This window comes from Heliconius melpomene, chromosome 20 (assembly GCF_056956725.1).
Source record: "Heliconius melpomene rosina isolate 202511_hmr_F chromosome 20, ASM5695672v1, whole genome shotgun sequence".
NCBI classification, from domain to species: Eukaryota; Metazoa; Arthropoda; class Insecta; order Lepidoptera; family Nymphalidae; genus Heliconius; species Heliconius melpomene.
Window position 1 is genome coordinate 2,048,486 of NC_140408.1, and position 17,780 is coordinate 2,066,265.

General features: G+C 31.7%; 4 protein-coding genes across 6 annotated transcripts in view; 2 read left to right on the forward strand and 2 right to left on the reverse strand.

Annotated features, from left to right (window-relative positions):
- Positions 1 to 7,613, reverse strand: part of Hecw (Hecw ubiquitin protein ligase) — a 96,491-nt gene extending 88,878 nt beyond the window's left edge. The window contains exons 1-2 of one of the 3 annotated variants that reach the window (XM_085204513.1): positions 7,439 to 7,613; positions 5,785 to 6,135 (exon numbers count right to left, since the gene is read on the reverse strand). In XM_085204513.1, the coding sequence (XP_085060639.1) occupies positions 5,785 to 6,106 (322 nt within the window). In that variant the 5' untranslated portion in view covers positions 6,107 to 6,135; positions 7,439 to 7,613. Of the gene's footprint in view, positions 1 to 639; positions 857 to 5,784; positions 6,136 to 7,438 lie in introns of those variants that run through there. The other 2 variants (XM_085204515.1, XM_085204516.1) reach the window with 2 other exon arrangements.
- Positions 7,614 to 10,454: 2,841 nt separating this feature from the next.
- Positions 10,455 to 11,434, forward strand: LOC146527482 (uncharacterized). The gene is made up of 2 exons (XM_085204752.1): positions 10,455 to 10,687; positions 10,880 to 11,434. The coding sequence occupies exons 1-2, from the start codon at positions 10,592 to 10,594 to the stop codon at positions 11,027 to 11,029; spliced, it is 246 nt and encodes an 81-aa protein (XP_085060878.1). The 5' UTR covers positions 10,455 to 10,591; the 3' UTR covers positions 11,030 to 11,434.
- A 126-nt stretch (positions 11,435 to 11,560) lies between these two features.
- On the forward strand, positions 11,561 to 15,747 carry LOC146527483 (uncharacterized). The gene is made up of 4 exons (XM_085204753.1): positions 11,561 to 11,960; positions 12,565 to 12,704; positions 13,256 to 13,429; positions 13,731 to 15,747. The coding sequence occupies exons 1-4, from the start codon at positions 11,861 to 11,863 to the stop codon at positions 13,887 to 13,889; spliced, it is 573 nt and encodes a 190-aa protein (XP_085060879.1). The 5' UTR covers positions 11,561 to 11,860; the 3' UTR covers positions 13,890 to 15,747.
- Positions 14,476 to 17,498, reverse strand: LOC146527484 (uncharacterized). The gene is made up of 5 exons (XM_085204751.1): positions 17,299 to 17,498; positions 17,108 to 17,225; positions 16,830 to 17,023; positions 16,013 to 16,631; positions 14,476 to 15,909 (listed from the first exon to the last, which is right to left on the reverse strand). Exons 1-5 carry the CDS (start codon positions 17,385 to 17,387, stop codon positions 14,911 to 14,913), a joined length of 2,019 nt encoding a protein of 672 aa, XP_085060877.1. The 5' UTR covers positions 17,388 to 17,498; the 3' UTR covers positions 14,476 to 14,910.
- Positions 17,499 to 17,780: the final 282 nt, after the last annotated feature.

A 17,780-nucleotide genomic window follows, 5' to 3' on the forward strand; every position in this document is an offset into this window, starting at 1 on the left:
TGTAATTAGATTATGCACAATAACTAACAGTCGTTATCATTTACTTGAAAAGCATTATAAATGTCAATTTCATTAAAAGATACAATTAAAAGTATAAATATATAGACATGTAAGTATGTGGGCAACAGTACCTAATATTTAAATTTTAATTTGTTTTTTAGGATCCGATTATAGCAGATTATAATTATTTTTATGAATACTTTTTAATTTCCATATTTGTGTAAAATTTGTTTTAAAATAATTAATTAGGATAATTCCATAGAATCTAATTAATTTACAAAAAACTTATAAGATTTGTCTAAATTATTTCTGGCCAAGCACACCCAGTGAAACATAAAGCCTACACATGATAAAAAAATCAGCTTAGCAAATTAAGTAATAGTTAATAGTTAACTTGTGAAAGTATTACACCGACACCTACAGCGTACGCCAAACCCAAATAAAACGCGCTCGATATCGAAGAAGACATGACTGCGTACTACACGTACCACGTATCTACATATACGACACAACGTGGGCCACCACCCACAGCTAAAACCCACTGTATTTTTCAATGAATCTAGCCTACGTGTCACCTAGCCAGCTAGACATAATAGTCCTTCACGGTGATAGGCAGAAAATTAACTTTTAATTACTTACCTAATACGCAGTATCCGTAACAAGTGGCGTTTAATCCACCCCAACAGTTCCTACCAATAAATCGATATTGGCAATATATCTGCTATATATTCCCTTGGATTTAAAATTTAATAACTGTAGCACAAAATACTCGCGTTGATAAATTTTTCGTTACGTCAATATAGTAGTTTTAGAAGTACATGCGCTCGCGTAGCGGCGCGGGTCTGGTTGCGACTGAGCGTGAGCGCGAGGCACGCGCCGCTGGAGACTTCATTCACAAACGAGGGGGGCCGGGGGGTGACGGGGGAGGGCTTGCTCATTCATGCGGCCACCGACGCGTGGTGACCACACGATCGACGATACTATTTTATAGTTTATTGTTTAGTTTAGATTCTATTAATTAATTTTTATAACGCCTACTCGAAGGTAATCAGGGTTAACGGTTTACGATACACATAAAATTGGTGTACGTTTGAGTATGGTGACTCACATTAGCTATAAATTCAAATATTTTGATAAAGTCATGATAGAAAAACACGATTATTTAAATTTTTAACGATTAAATTATAAAAAATGGATGACTAATTAATTTTGTATAATGAAATAAGTATATTAGATTAATCTTAAGTTATTGGCTCATAAAATCTTAATTTTAGTACCATAAGAATGAAACAAAGTCAAATAAATGAAAGTATTAATTAATCTATAAGAAATACAAACAAAAACAAAGTTCACACCGGTCAGGACAAGATTCTCCAAATATCAACGACAGAAATGACAATAGCGCGCTTTTGACGTTGCAGTCGTGACACGAATGCGAATGCAGAATCCGCGAAAGTCGGGTGAAATTGGAGAGTCGTATTGTAAATATAACGGAAGTCGGTACCTACATAAACGACAATGCAGCAAAAGTGCAATCGAAAACAGTTAATAAATAAATAAATTATATTTACATTTCTACATTCACACTAAATCAAGTTTGCATAAGTTTGTATTTTTTTAAAACTTCAACGTATCTTATGCAGTAGGCAAAGTTGTATCTACCCACTGTGTAAGTAGTAGTGACTCCGTCCACTCTCTATCTCTCCGTTTTCAGCTTTATGCTCATCACATTATCATATAGGTAATAGGTTATGGGCGGTAAAAGCTACTTACTACCAAGCTCTATGTAATGAAACGTGCAAAATATTTCAAATATTTTTATATTTCTCCCAAGTATTATTAAGTCCAATAATAATTATAACGTCGATTATTTTGTGAAAATATCAAGTAAATGAAGGACACTAATCTTCTTAAATCTAAGAAAATACTAAACAAGGAAATTGCGGTTGCGGTGAAAGGGTTTTACAAGTCTTATGCAACGATCGCGTGCCCGACGTCGCTCTCCTTGCCTTTGTTTGAAAAAGATATTGCAAATGTAGCTGATGACCTCACTGACGTTTATTGAAACATGATGCCACTAACTTTTATGAAATCATATCAAAATATTATAATAATGTTGTTTGATACGACATAAAAACTAATCATGACGCATCCTCATTTCAATAATTAATCGAAGTTGAAATCCAAATTAGGTTTGCCGAGAGGAAATTATACACTATCGTTAATATCTATATAGGATTAAGGACCCCAAACCTGAGTCACCCCCATTTTACTGGTAATAAAACGGTGTGTTAAGTAATAAAAGCGGTTATCAATTTGCAGGGTACCGACGCGGGAGCCTGCGAGGGCGCACAATTAAACGCGTGGGCGAAGATTGCACTTTCTTGAACTTTGGGAAATCATTGACTCCATTAAATACATGTAAAAAAGAACAAGGCTACTTAATTTGGATTTATCAAGAAAATATAATTATAATTGACATTATCATACAATGAATGGTTGCCACTGTTGAAATAACGATGATGTTGAAATAAAATATTTTTAAAGATATATTTTAAAATGTTGACTTTACATTTTATATTGATATGCGTAAAAGATTATAAATTGAAAAGATTAGAATAAAGCATTTAAATACTTCATAGAAAAAAAAACCAATTTCCTAACAAAATTCAATTTTAAATTTAGTCAGTACATTCCCACAATGTCAATATCAACACTAGCATATATAATATATTAGATGTTGACGAAACAAACCATTCTTCTAAATATTCTCCAAACATACCGATCACAACATTCAAACCAAACAAGAGATAACAATACACAATATATATTACACACAAGATATTTGAAGCAAGTGCATTGATGTTATCAAAAGGGCGGAGTGTATTTCCTGTTTTCAATTATTACAACAGGCAGTAGGTACAGTTAAGACCAGCTCGCCTCCAGTCAGCGGGACTGGTCCAAGAAACGTTATATTCTGCAAAAACTAAAGGCACTGTGTCGTTTTTTTTTACGAAAAATACTTTAACCTATTTGGATTGTATGGAAAAAACAGGCTCGGTTTGCTGAACAGACATTGTATGTGACACTTGTGCTTTCAATTGCTACGCGGCGCCGGTGTGTAATACAAAAAGAATACAAACTAAAATCAAATGTGTTTCCTTTATTCAAATATCAAATAAGTAATTTAAATCTTTTACACTGTAAATACATTTAAAAATGGAATTACTAGCGCTACCACTGCCTCAAAAAGGATGAAAAGAGTTTTTTTTAGAATTTGACCAGTGTTCCATATCATAAATCATATTAAAGACACATAAAAAGTTACACAAAAAGATAATGCTATAATACCTAATTAACATAAAATATCAATTTATATTCAAAAAAAATATTGTTCTTATAAAAAACGGAACCGCCTATATTTTAGAGTTCAGTATTCAGTAAAAGCCCAACATAATATATATTAAAATGCCTTTTTAGTTATGACGTTAATGAGATTATCGGACGGACATTTTGCGTCAACATCTTTTCAGTTAATTCACATCAAAATTCTTAGGAAGATATATATTTTTGATGTTAATTGCGACAACGTTGTATATAAAATCCACACACAAATTTTATTCACGGACATTAAGATGTTACAATTTATTTATTTTATATACGTATGTAATTTTGAGGCCATCGTGGCGCAGCGGCACAAGTGTGCGACTGCAACGCGACGGTTGTGGATTCAATCTCCACTCGAGGAAGTGAAATATTTATTTACGTTTATATTTCCATTTCATCGTTCTGATGTCGAGGCAAAGCATGGCGTTGGGTTCTTCCACTCATCATGCAATGCCTCCAAAATTCGGCAAAAAGTGGGGAACGGAGTGTCTTAACTCTAGGTTCCACTGCCTACCCTGCTATGTGCGGGATACAGCGTGAAGCTGATTTTTTTTTGTTACTAATTTTAAAATAAACAGCTTCACGCTTTTTCCCCATATCAAATTATTAAGAAGGAAAAATTTAAATAATTAATTCCCTTGAGTAGTAAAGTCGAACCCACTACTAACATACCTTGTCCCACTACGCCACCATGCCTACTGTAAACAGTAATGAGTCAATATAAGAAAGGAACACGTTTGGATGCCGTTTCATTTGAGCAATGGCTCTTTCGCTAAAGGAGGAATGCTCCAATTCTTTTTCCGCTCTTTGTTCGCTGATATAACGGCGTCTTGTGACTGTGAGAATTATTATGAGAAGATAGCAATGTACCTACTGGTAGGTAAGCTTTGTTACGAGAATGTACCATTTTACGATAATATAAAAACTTGTATTCGGCGGAAAGGGACGAACGCAAATGTCTTAATAATATCAGAGTGTCTTAATAGTAGGTTTTCTCTGCCTACCCTGATATGTGCGTGATAGAGCGTGAAGCTGTGAGACTTCTATGTTTAAATATATTGTTGTGTGTAAGTCAAAAAAAATATTAAATTATATTTAAATATTAAGACAGAGTTAAGAGAGTTATAATAAAATGTTGTAGAAATTAATATATTGTATAAGTTCTTTTCTATTATTTTAATTATTGATGGAACACTTAAATGTTATATAAAATTGACGTATATGCAAAAAGATCATAAATATCTTGTGTATCGTTTCTTTGAGGCTACAAACTTCGTAAATGTTGAAATACAGGATGGATGGTTTTGAATCAGGTACAATAGAACCTCACGTTCTATTGTAATTCAAAACTTTAAAACATTGTAATCGTCTAATAAGTTTTAGGACAACAAAAAAACACCCAATTAGAAGAAACCGTACTTTAACTTATAATTACTATGATAAACGTGAAACATTACACAAGACGATCCCACGCCATTTTAATAGTCTTTTGTTTCGTCTAAAACAAAAGCTTCTTGCGAATCTTACTTGCTTATTAGATGATTAAAGCTCGAAGATACGGTAAATTTATAGCATTTATGAATTAAATGATGACTAAGAAATAAATGCCAAGTCTTTATAATTATACAAAGATCGTACTGTCGCGTCGCGTCGGACGCTGACTTTTCCATTTACGTACAAAACGAGAGTCGACTTTTGCTCAAGAATATCATATATCTTCATATATATGTACAAATTACGTTACCATGTATTAGATTCCAGTGGATTGATTACTTTTTAAATTTATTTTTACCATATCGATGGAACACTTAGAGACAAGGCCAGTCGTGTAACAAGGGTAAAGGCGACAGGTGTTGGGTTCGCGTCCGACTCGACGAAATGTAGGATTTAATATTTTCATTTCTCTCTCTCCGCTCTGGTATTAATTGAGGCAATCTGGTATTGGTTGATGCCATCACAGCTTATGTTTTATCGTTATCTAAGAGTTCAAGGAACACGTAGAAAAAACTAATCATATTTAGGCACATATGTGCTTCGGAGTGAGGCATTAAATTGTTTTATTCTATCCATCAATAGAATTGTATATACATATTACGTATTCCAATCCTAAATTCTGCATCCTAGATTCTGCTAAACTGTTAAATTTCAAACGTTTCGCTAAGTTGAAACATTTCATTTAGTTTCACTTAAACACTCTTAATTGCTTTCCAAAAAAGGAATATCAAACTAAACCACAGCGAGATGCGGCTGGAGTTTTGGTCGTGAAATTTAAATTGTTTTAGTTCAGGCAAATGCAGCACTGTTCTTTAGTAGTAATTTATAGATCTTTTGGTACGAAAAGGGTAATAATATCGACAGCTTTCGTGATGATATAAAACTAAAATATCTCAAACTTACCTGTATAACATAACGCCACATAGTCCTTCTGAGTAGCAGTACCTTCCAGCAAGTTCCACGACACTCGCAGCTGTGATCCTTCTTCCGTCCATAGGATTGAACCTTTTCTATTAATTCCATACAAATCCTTCTTCTCATCGACGCCACTACTCAAACTTTCTTTATTCTCTCTATTTACATCTCCATCATCATTGGCACTGTCATTAGGCACTAAGGAACATTCTCCAGATTCTGTCACATCGTTGCTACCCTCAGTCGCTTCGCTACTCTCCTTGTCCTGTATTTGTTCACTATCCACACACTCCACGTCATGATCTGACATGACGTATTTGATTACACTGACATTGTCAACTGAAAATAAAATGTATGTAGCCTTTTTCAAAAGAAAGAAAGAAACGTTATGTTGCAAGAGAACGAAACAAGTGCGATCGAGAGAGGTAGGGGGTAGGGGGTAGAGGCGCGACGTCGCGACGCCAGCCCGGCCGGCGCCGGCAAACTACTGCCACCTAATGCGGTCTATTCATTTCGTTGCTAGCCAAGTGCATTCCAAATTATGATTCTCTTATTAACATAACTAGATTTTTTAATGAGAAAAACTAACTTTTGTGAATTTTCATATTATATGGAACTTTTGAACAATGGAAGGTAAAATGTCATTAATTAAATAACATGGTATAACAACGAGTTGAAAAATAAATTTATTGTATTCTCAAGATTTACTCAAAATTTTAAAATAAGATTGTATCATACAAATGTTCTTGATGTCTGACGAATACAGCTTTTTTTGTGATATGTCCAGCTTACTCATTCGGTAAAAGAATATATCTTGGCAAGAAAATTTCTGAGTAATGTACTATTATTTAAAATATAGTAACATAAGTAATATATAAAAAGATATGAATATTTTTAGAATTAATTTACTGCTAATTAATAAATATATTGGGTTTATTTCATTGGTTCTTTGTATGTTCTTACATTATGGAATTGGACGGAATGTGTGGAACTTTTAAAATATATACAATGTTTAATGGAAATTTAATAAATCAATAGTAGTTAGATAGCATAAGTTATAATATGGGATACTATAGAGATCATGACATAATAAAAAATTCAACAAATTGTAAATAAAAATAACATTTTTTTAGTGAAAAAAATAAAGAAGTTAGTGTGAAAATACATTTTAAATTAATATGATTAATTACACCACAAAATAAAAACAGAAACCACACAATTAAACATATTTTCAATTCTCAATTAATTTACAATAAACTAAGAGAGTAAAAAATACATATCTTCTATTTAATGAAATATTAATTAAATAAATTATGTAAAAAAAGCATTTCATTATATGCTTAAAGTCAGAAATCACGATATATAAGCGGATGTAAGCTTAAATAAATAAAAAGGCTAGTCATGACACACTAAGAAAACAAGATCGTTTCTACAGCAATATAATGTAAATTGCAATTTAAGTGCAATTTTTAGGTTGTGTATTTCAGCTTATTACACGGGAATATATCATTATATTGGAAAATCAATATTTTTGTCAATAACCGATTAAAAACAACATCTAGTAGAGATGGAAATAGGGTAAAATGTTGTGAGAAAATTAAATATTGTTAGCACCACACAGAAGCTCGAAAAAGCCACATACACTCGTCTTATAATTACAGCATATATTGCACAAAACCACAATATTATTTCATTTCTACGAAATTATTTTAAATATCTTCATTTCTGTATTTGCTACTGCAGTCCTTGTTCCCATTGACGTCGCACAAACAGGATACGAATGGGTGACCAATCAGCTAACAAGAAAAACCTGCAAGAAGATCCGGATTGGTTATAAATTCTGACGGGGCCACTATTTACTGCAGATGACAGTCGATTTTATTGAACTTGACATTACAATATTATTACGTCAATGTCATGTAAAAACGTTTTGAAATTAAATGTAGTAAATATTTTTAAATTAAGCTTTTAATATTTAAAAATATATATATTTATAATACATTTGAAGTAAAAAATAATAATCATCTTTTGTTTGTATAATCATTTGAAAACAGTAGCACATTAGAGTAACGCATAAGACTATTATTTCCGAACGTAACTTCACATAAACAAACTGCATTCCTAATTTCCTATATACTAGACATGGGCCGTAACGTCTTTTAAGCATAACCAGTGATCACTAGTTTCGGACACACGCGTAGCTAGTTTCAGAAACTAGTTATTTCTGTAACTAGTTACAAATGCTTCATAAGCAGTTGTAAGTTTAATACGACTACTTTTATAGTTATGATTACGAAAACATTTTAGGTTAAATTACAATATCTTGCTACTAAAATGTAATTATTTATTAATTTATTTTATATACAATTATTTTTATATATTTTTTTATATACACTTTATTGTATTATATATTTTTAATATACAGAATTTTATATAGTTTTTTCGCTGATCGCCCTTTAATAATATTTGATATATTTAATTACGGAGTGAAATTAAAATTCCAAATTAAGTGAAAAAAAAATTAACACACAAAATACATTCAAAAAGAGGGAATAATTTTACACTTACAGAATGGAAAAAGAAATTTAATAATACAAAATAAACATAAATGCGAAACTGACACGTAATAGCAAAATATTAAGGTTTAAAACTGAATGAAACTTGAGACCAAACTTGAGGTAAAAACCAGCTGGTTATGGGTTCGATCCACACTCGAGGAGATGAAATATTTATTTAAATTAATATTTTCATTTCTTCGCTCTGGTGTCGAGGTAAAGCGCGGAGTTGAGTTCTGCCACTCAACACGCAATGCCTCCAGAATTCGGCAGAAAGTGGGGAACCTAGTGTAACAGAGTGTTACACTAGGTTCCCTCTGCCTACCCTGCTGTGTGTGGGAAACAGCGTGAAGCTGATTTATTTATTTTATTTTTTAAAATTGAAAGTAAGCACAGGGTACAATAGATTAATTAATTTATTTATTAGAAAGCCAACGTTACATACTACAAAAACAGGCTTTTAAACTTGTAACATAAACACAGTTATAAATGTATAACTAGTACTTAAATTAAAATTAAATGTTCAAATTTTACTACTGAATATAAATAAATAATAAATAAATAAATAAAGCCTTTATTCGCTGACCATTTCAGAATTTTTGTTTGCATAATTAAAATAAAGTATACAATAAAAATTTAAAAGACTTAAAATTAAAAACATTTAAAAAGTAATTAATTTTAGCAGCCTGCACTATTGCTATATAGCTAACCATAAAACAAAAAAAAAATAACAAAATACAAACCCAAAATTAAGATTTTAACTTTATTACGTATATAAAATATTTTTTCTTTTGCTTTATACAAACGTAAGGAATGATTAAAAACATCAAATTCAGATTTTTGCGCTAATTTATTATTAACATTCAAAGTTCTATTAAGTGGTGGACTTAGGCCTCAATTTTTTGTAGCGAACCTCGTTTTGAAATTTTGCATACATGATCTTTCATTCAATCTAAGGGTAATAATATTAAGTTCACCTAAAATCTTTGAACAATCAAGACATTAATTAGTGTAAAAAGCAAAGATCGGCAATATTTCTGCGATATTTTAACATATTATAATATTTTAATAAGTCATCGTACTTCGTGATCTCTGGAAGATAACATTTTTAAAAACTTTTTTGAATTCGTTCTAACCAGTTTTTATGTGTTTCATAATATGGATTCCAGACAGTTAAACAATATTCTAATTGACTATTAATTAATGAATTAAATAAAATAATAACTGAACTGGAATTCTTAAAAGTCTTAGTAGATCGAATAAAAAATCCCAAGTGCTTAAGATATACAAGTGTGAAGTGAACGTCGCAAGCCATTGTAACCGAACCTATTTTAGTAAATAATAAACATTAAGAAAGCTACGTCACGCTAAACAAAAAAAACTCAGAATTGGTTAAAATCCACCGTCTTGGCGCAGCGGCACAAGGGCGTAGCTGTAACGCGACGGTTGCGGGTTCGATCGCCAATCGAGGAAATTAAATATTTATTTACATTTATATTTTCATTTCTTCGCTCTGGTGTCGAGGCAGAGTTTTGTTTCAATTATCGATATAAATTAATAATCGATCGAATTGCATTAATGCATACATATTAAACTACTGTCGTCTCTTTTTTTCTTTCGGAACGTACTAAAATAGAGCAAGATGCAACTATATAAGTGTCAATGTAGCTATTAACAATAATATGGTTTTTTCTTGGAATTTAAAAAAAAATATATATAAATAATATAGTTTAACTTCTGCATTTACATTTTAGAATCGCTTTTTCGTTTCATTGGGTGTTTAATACAAAAAAGTACAATGTTTGTAGCTTTTCAATCAAATTCGCCTATTCTCGTCTCTTTTTTTCTTGCGGTACGTACTATAATAGAGCGAGATACAACTGTGCTAGTGTCGATGTAACTTGATTAGTGCTTACTGTTTACTCTCATGCAACTACGTATGTGAAATAATGGCTATGTGTAAAGGAACATAATCACAACGTAACACGTGTGTAGTTTCGAATAACCGCGTAGCTCCGAATCACGGCATAACTAGTTTCGACGACAGCCCGAAACTAGTTATGCCGTGATTTGGCTTGTAAGCAGTTTCTGAAACTAGTGACGCTACGTAACGCCCATGTCTACTATATACCTGAACTCACCGCCGCGACTTGTATTGATATTATAATTATCATTTAAATTTGTATTCTTGAGCTCCATTTATATTATTGGTACATTAAATGTTATAGATTAAATGCAAAATGTCTTCAATGGGAACTGACACGGAATCAAACGTTAGTGGATTTATAAGATATAGTGACAAAAATTTTAAGCTTCTTTACACATCTATGATAAAGGTAAATTAAATATATTGGAAATTATTAAATATTATTTCAAAGGTTAATAATTTATTTATTCTTTAAATGTCTTTATAAATTTATTTTTTATTTATGTCTTTATTTTATGTTCCAATTTTAAAGTAAGTACCTATTATTATTAATTAAAGTACTTAATGCCTTCGCCTAAATTTCGTTTTTATATTTTTTTAGAATATGGAAATAATAAATCAAGATCTACTTGAAATTGAAAACAATATGAAGAATATTGTCACAAATTCAGGTCCACTTGAAAGCCAATTGTCTGCACTTTTACATGTACTTCCTAAACCAAAATTAAATTTGCCCATGGAGACTGATTAGATAAATCTACAAATTATATATCTTACTGAGGACACTGAAACTACTGTCATGGAGAATAATAAAAAGATTATTTTTAGAATATTATTTTATTGTAATGTATCAATCGCAGCATAAGAGTCAGATGAATGTATCTACATTTTCTAAATTTTACAGGAGAGCAAGAATACTGTGATAATCTCCACCTCAAACTATTATACACAGGTTAAGTTTGAGGTGGTGATTATTCATATATTTTTACTCTCCTGTAAAATTTTTAAAATGTAGATACATTTATCTCTTAAGCGGCAATATATAAGCACATTTACTTGTTTTTATTTATGACTTATTTTGTTTAGCTTATAAGAATTTTGCTTTCTGTGTAGACAACGTTATTATTATACAGGAACAATAAAAACTTGAACAGTTTGATATTTGTTTTACTTGTATTTTATTAAAATAAACATAAAAATGTATATAAATGTATAAAACAAGTAATACATAACTTAGAATATTAGATAAATTTATATCTAGTATTCGAAGTTATATATTACCCATTAGTTTAAAAGTTGATAGTTTATAAGGCATTAAATTTATTTAATGCGAAAGATTGCTAACATTATAATGCTATATATACTTCGGGATTGGTTTCATAATCATTTTGCTTGGATACAGGCAACCTCTTATAATTTTGCTATTAAAAAATGGTTTTGGAAACAATTATAAAACCTTATGGTTGTCATAATAATAGATAAAAAATTATCAAACATTAAATCATGTCAATGAAACATATTGTAATTTACTATAGACATTTATTTATTATTTTGAAATTGTTTAATAAATCTTTACAAAACTATGGCTACTATTAGTACAAGACCAAAGTCTCCAACCCGAGCTGAGGCAATAGCTAAAGCTTTAAGGCCAGGGCCAGTCTTTTGCACAGGGGTATTATTAGGTAAATATATCTACATTAATCAAAATTATAGTATAATTTAATGGCAATCTGTTGTTGATTTATTAATCTGATATTACTTAGGAGTTTCCTTATTTTTTTACTCTACTTCTTAGACAGATTTAATATATGAGAGAGATATATACATGTGTATTATGTTTTGTTTAGTACTATGGTTTAAGCTGTAACCTTACCACTTATGTAGATGAATACCAAGGCAAATAATGTACGAAAAATTGATAAAATAAAAAAATGGTCCAATTAAGGTACAAATACTTTTTTATCGTCGCCTGAAGTCTCACGCCTTAGAAAATCAAGTGAATCACTCTTTCCTAAAATTGGATATATTATTTTTACTTGAAAGGAAACATAAATAATAGAGAAACAGACCCCGTGAGAATGAAAGTTCAAACTCACCTACTGTGCTTGTATGTGTATAATAAATTATTCGATAGATACTTCTCATTGTGGAGTGTCTATCGTATAGAGATTAAAAGGGTGGGTATCTTTGTGGGATCAGATATACTCGTAAAGCTATCTTAAAAGCATCCAAAAATTATGAACGTAATTTAAAGTTTATAAACAATACATTTTAAAAATTTTCAAGGCAATTGGGTGGAAGATAGAATTGAGTGTCCAAAAAGAGGCACTTTTTATTTTCCTCCTGGGGAAGATATCGATTATGAAAAACTGAAACCCGAGTCTAGACAGCCAGATTTTAGATTGAATAAATTAAACAGTTTACAGGTAAGTTATCTTGTTCAATACTTAATATAATATAGGAAGTACAATGAAGTAGTTCGCAGGTGAGGCTGTCATGGTGCAGTGGCACAAGCGTAGTGGTTATGGGTTGGATAACCACTCGGGAAAAATAAATATTTACTCCACATGTAATGCCTCGAGAATTCGGCGCAAGTTGGGAAAGGGAGTGGCTTTACATTAGGTTTCTTCTGCCTTGTGCCCTACTACTACTATATGCAGAATACAAAGTGAAGCAATAAAAAACATACAATGAAATCTTACTTTCATCGTTAGTTTAGCAAAACCTACAATGGTTTTTGTGGAAACTAGCAGTGGATAGTGGATACTGGAATCAAACAATCATCTCATTTATTTGTGTTGTGTAATTCGATATAAAGAATAAGGTCCTATTAGCAAAAAAATATCTTTGCAAATAGGACATTATTCTTCGGACGAATCGATTTATAAGTTTACTTAAATCTTTATTTACATTTAATTAAATAAACACGTTACATTAAAATGTAGGCTATCTCTAGTAACAATTTAAAAGTTCACAGGGCAACGTGCATTCTGTAATAAGGCACGACAGTCACGATAGCTGTGGTAATTTCGCGACAACGACCGATCTCGTATACAAGCACCTGCCGAAACCTCTGTGCGGACCGAACATGCGTTATTATAAACGAAGCGCTCATCAGTTTTACCCTCAACCGGATCTCATGAAATGTTTTGTATGTATTGCGCTAAAACGTTAACCAATAAGTAATATTTATATCTGTTTATATAGTTAGAGAACAAAATATTTTAAATTTAGTCTCTAGAAGTCTTTTGTGGGACGATTTAGGTAGTTAAAAAAATTCATACAAAAATATATCAACCAACAATTGTAGTGGTTGTCGTGGCCCTAGAAATGTCTCGGAAGTGAGAAGCTTGGAGCTAGCAGCCATAATTGTAGAGTAGGCAAGAAGAACATTGTTCATGTTGTGTAAAATATTCAGTAATTACATTAAAATATCTCTTCTCAAAATTCAGGGTAATGCAACTGAATGGGGCTTAAAAAATGTCTTGCAAAGTGAATGGGCGTGCGCCGACACCCCTGACTACTGTTCCACTCTGTACGAAGACACGTATGTGCCTCCGATGCCGTGCCAATATTTACAGAGGTCAGAGAGAAAAGCTAGGAATTCGTGAGTTTTTCCGCATTTCTTTTTTACTAGAAATGTATATTACCATTACCTGTTTCCCCCATAACATATTGTACAAACAGTACCTAGTGTTAAGACAGTCCTTCCCGCCATGTCTTCAAATAATCGAGTACGGTGTCGAAGTCGGACATGAACGGTGGAAACCACGCCTTCTCTACCGGAGCGAGGCAATTAATATAAATCAATAAAATCCTTCCTCGAGTGCGGATCAAACCCATAATCATAGCGTTTACAATCAAACTCTATCGCACTGCGCTACGATAGCCTCAAAAATATTTGTATGTATTTTTTTAAACTTTACGCTATATCCTGAACCTGGGAACCTAGTGTTAAGACACTTCATTCCCATTACGACACTTCCGTTCCCCACTTTCCGCTGAATTCTGAAGGTATTGCGTGTTGAGTGGCGAACCTCAACGCCAGAGCGCAGGAATGAAAATATTAAAAGTTTTCTCGAGTGGTAATCGTACCCACTACCTCTGGCTTTAAGTCACACTGGCCTCACCTCATTATGGTATCTATTAAAATCAGCCTCACGCTGTAAAAACATAACAAAGTAATGAACAGAATAATGTAAGTTTATATGTTTTATTATTTCAGGAGTTTCACAAAAAGTTTTCACTATAAGATGACAAAATCAAAACAATGATAACATCAAGAATCATTTTTTTTCTCACTTTTTGCAAAAATTACTAGTCTTTAAATATCACATTTTGTTGTATAAGATAAGGACAGTGACGTCCATATAAAAATTGTAACAATTCAATAATTCTTAATGCTTTCATATCGCCGTCACCGGGCACCAGCACGAGATCAAATCTTACAGCTAAGTTCACACTTACCAACTAATAACCGCTTAAAACTAACGCAAGATAACTTAACAAATATATCTTAATATAATGGCAGTTTATGGATTTTTATTAATAAAAGAAAAAAAAAGTTCAAAGAATTAAAAAATTGCAAAAAAATATGTTAGTCAAAAGGTATTAGTGACTAGCGGTTGAGCATTAGTGAGGTGTGAAGTTTTCCTGAGGCAGTTTGATCAGTCGGGACCCACCAGGGGCCTTGAATGTACTATTTGGGGCATACTGTTGGAAAACATTCTGGGATACAAAAGTCTGGGCCATCCTCGGCTGAGGGATTTGAACATGGCTATTGTATTGCATTTGAGGGAACACCGGAGTACTTACAAGAGCAAACGCCGGGGCATTGAAGTTCTGACACTTATCTAATAGCCTATCTTGCTCACCGCAAACAGACTCTTCACGAGATGGTGGCTGAGAAAATATGTTCCTCTGGTTCATACTGGACGCCTGGGATTCAAACCCCGAACTCTGGCTGGAAGACCGGCTGACATTTACATTAAAAATCTGCCTTTCTCCTTCCGTGCCCCAGTATCCTCCAGCCACCCATGAAGTTGTATGACCCAATTTACTTGGAGAAATCAATGGCCGTGCCTTATTCAAAGGTATGGGGGCCACAAAATGGGGGGAAGCAGTGAATTTGCGTAAAGCAAATACAGGATTTGTTTTAGAACTTTTCTTTTTCGGACTACTTATACATAAAGAACTTATACTCTCATCTAAATCGGAATCAGAGTCTTGAGCCAACTTTTGATACTTATTAAAGGAAGGTTTTACAAACACTGAGTTTAATAAAGGATTAGGGCTAGTCGTCACAGAGTTAACACTAAAAGTGGAATTTAATTTGGGTTTTCCCCAAATACTATCACTTCTAGGCGTAAAAGATCTACCATTCATCAAGCTTTTATTAAAAGGGCTAAGAGTGTCATTCGAAGAATCTGTAAAATTGTGCAAGCCAAATTTACTAAGTGATACATCATCATCTGTATCCAAAGAAATACTATCGTCTTCTTCAATTATTTTTTTTGGAGAACCATTTGCTAGATTCTTTAGCTTCTTTGGTGTAATATTTTTTCTTTTTACAAGTTTAACAGTCTTATTCATACTTCTGTATACAAGCAATACTGCCAGAGCATTTGATAACTGGAAATAAAATTGTAAATTAAATATTTAAATGGTTCAGAAAATTTAATAAATATTTACAATGTGATCTTTAAGTTTTTATTGTAATGTTTTGTTAACTCACCTTAATTAAGCTCATTATTAATGGATCTGTTTTCACATATCTTTGTCCTATACAAGTCATTTCAAATATAATCCACAATGTGTCAATAATCATAGTATAATTTGATTTACTTTTGTTAGTAAAAAGTCCAACATTTTGTATTAAACATACAAAGCCACCTAATATTAGTTGCGTCAAATCATTTAGTCCTGAGTTAAAGCTTGTAAATATATCTATATCCACAATATTCTTTATGTCAATAAAATTTTCTAATGATGGGAATGTTAGTAATGTCTTCATTTTCACAATGGAAATTATTCTTACTAGGAGATTGTATAAAATTTGTTTTATATTATATATTGTGTTCGATAAATTTTTGTGTAATGCTTTGTGCTCCATAGCATTAGTATAGCATTCAATTGCAATTAAAATAAAAATTATGATACCCAATTTATTGGATATATTGTTTATAATATTCCTGGTTATTTCCTTTTGTTTCTCTTTTTTTATATCAAGTTTATCTATAGTTCTTGTTTCTAAAAGCTTTGAACCTAATAATGTTTCTTTTTCTTTATGCAACTTTACTTGCAAAATATTTTTACATGAACTGCATAGTTTATAGGCTTTTTCTAGCCGATTCCTGAAAAAATAATAATAGTTTTAAGCATAGTATTTAAAAAATGCTTTAACTTTTTAGTAATTTGCAATTAATACTTGAGATTTTTGTATTTACAATAGAAAGCTGATAAACTGTTTAAATAAGATAAGGTAAAAGAAGCCAAATATTAAGGTAATATTCTAGAGAAGTAAAAATAATTACATAATTTTTGGCAGTCACCTGTAAGATTCAATTTCTTCATCATAATTGTTTTCATTCATAGGAACAAAATTTGCGAGTTGTGTCACCTTGAGCTGTTGGTTTATATTACACATTTTGCAGAGGCCATTTTTGGGTGGGCTTCTTTGGAATAATTTAGGACTTTTAGAAATTTGCTCTGTACCTGTATTTAATACTTTGTTGTAGTCTCCATCCTAAAACCAATCGATTAGTATTAATTAACACAAATAACAGCTAAATAAATATAGAAAATTAAGTTTTATTTTATAAAAAAATACCTTAGTGAATCCGTTGTACTGTTCGCATTTTGGACAAGTCCAGGAATTTCGTTCAATATATTTCACCCAAAAGTTATGGTTGCAGAACCAACAATTTACTCGCCAAATTAGCGTCGACCTGATAAAAAGATTTTTTGTACTATAGATACATCTTATCAGGCGGGAAAGTATTATAACCTTAAGTTACTTACCGTAAATTATATATTAGTTTTAACAGTAACAATGCGCAAAGAACTGCAGATAAAACTAGTATAAATTCCATTTTATAATGATATTTCATTTTTGGTCAAGTTTTGTTATATATTTTATAAAATCATATTTTTATTCCTTAACCTACAAATACACGACACCCACCCACCATCACTATACTCTTTAGGTCGCCATAGATAGAACACAGATTATGAATTACACAGTTTATCCAAAAAAGCATACCATAGATTAAAATTTCCTTCCGTAGAAAGACGAAAGACTATATGGGTCATATACAAATCGCGACCTAAATGTGTACGAATAAAAAAAGTGAAATATTTGTTCAAAATCACTTTCATTTAATTCTTATAGTTTAACCTAATACAGGAAAAATATGAGATCATTTCGAAACCATATCAACAGATAAAATTTTCCAATCATATCGAAAACCAATTTCGAGAAAGATATTCGACGCATAATTTTT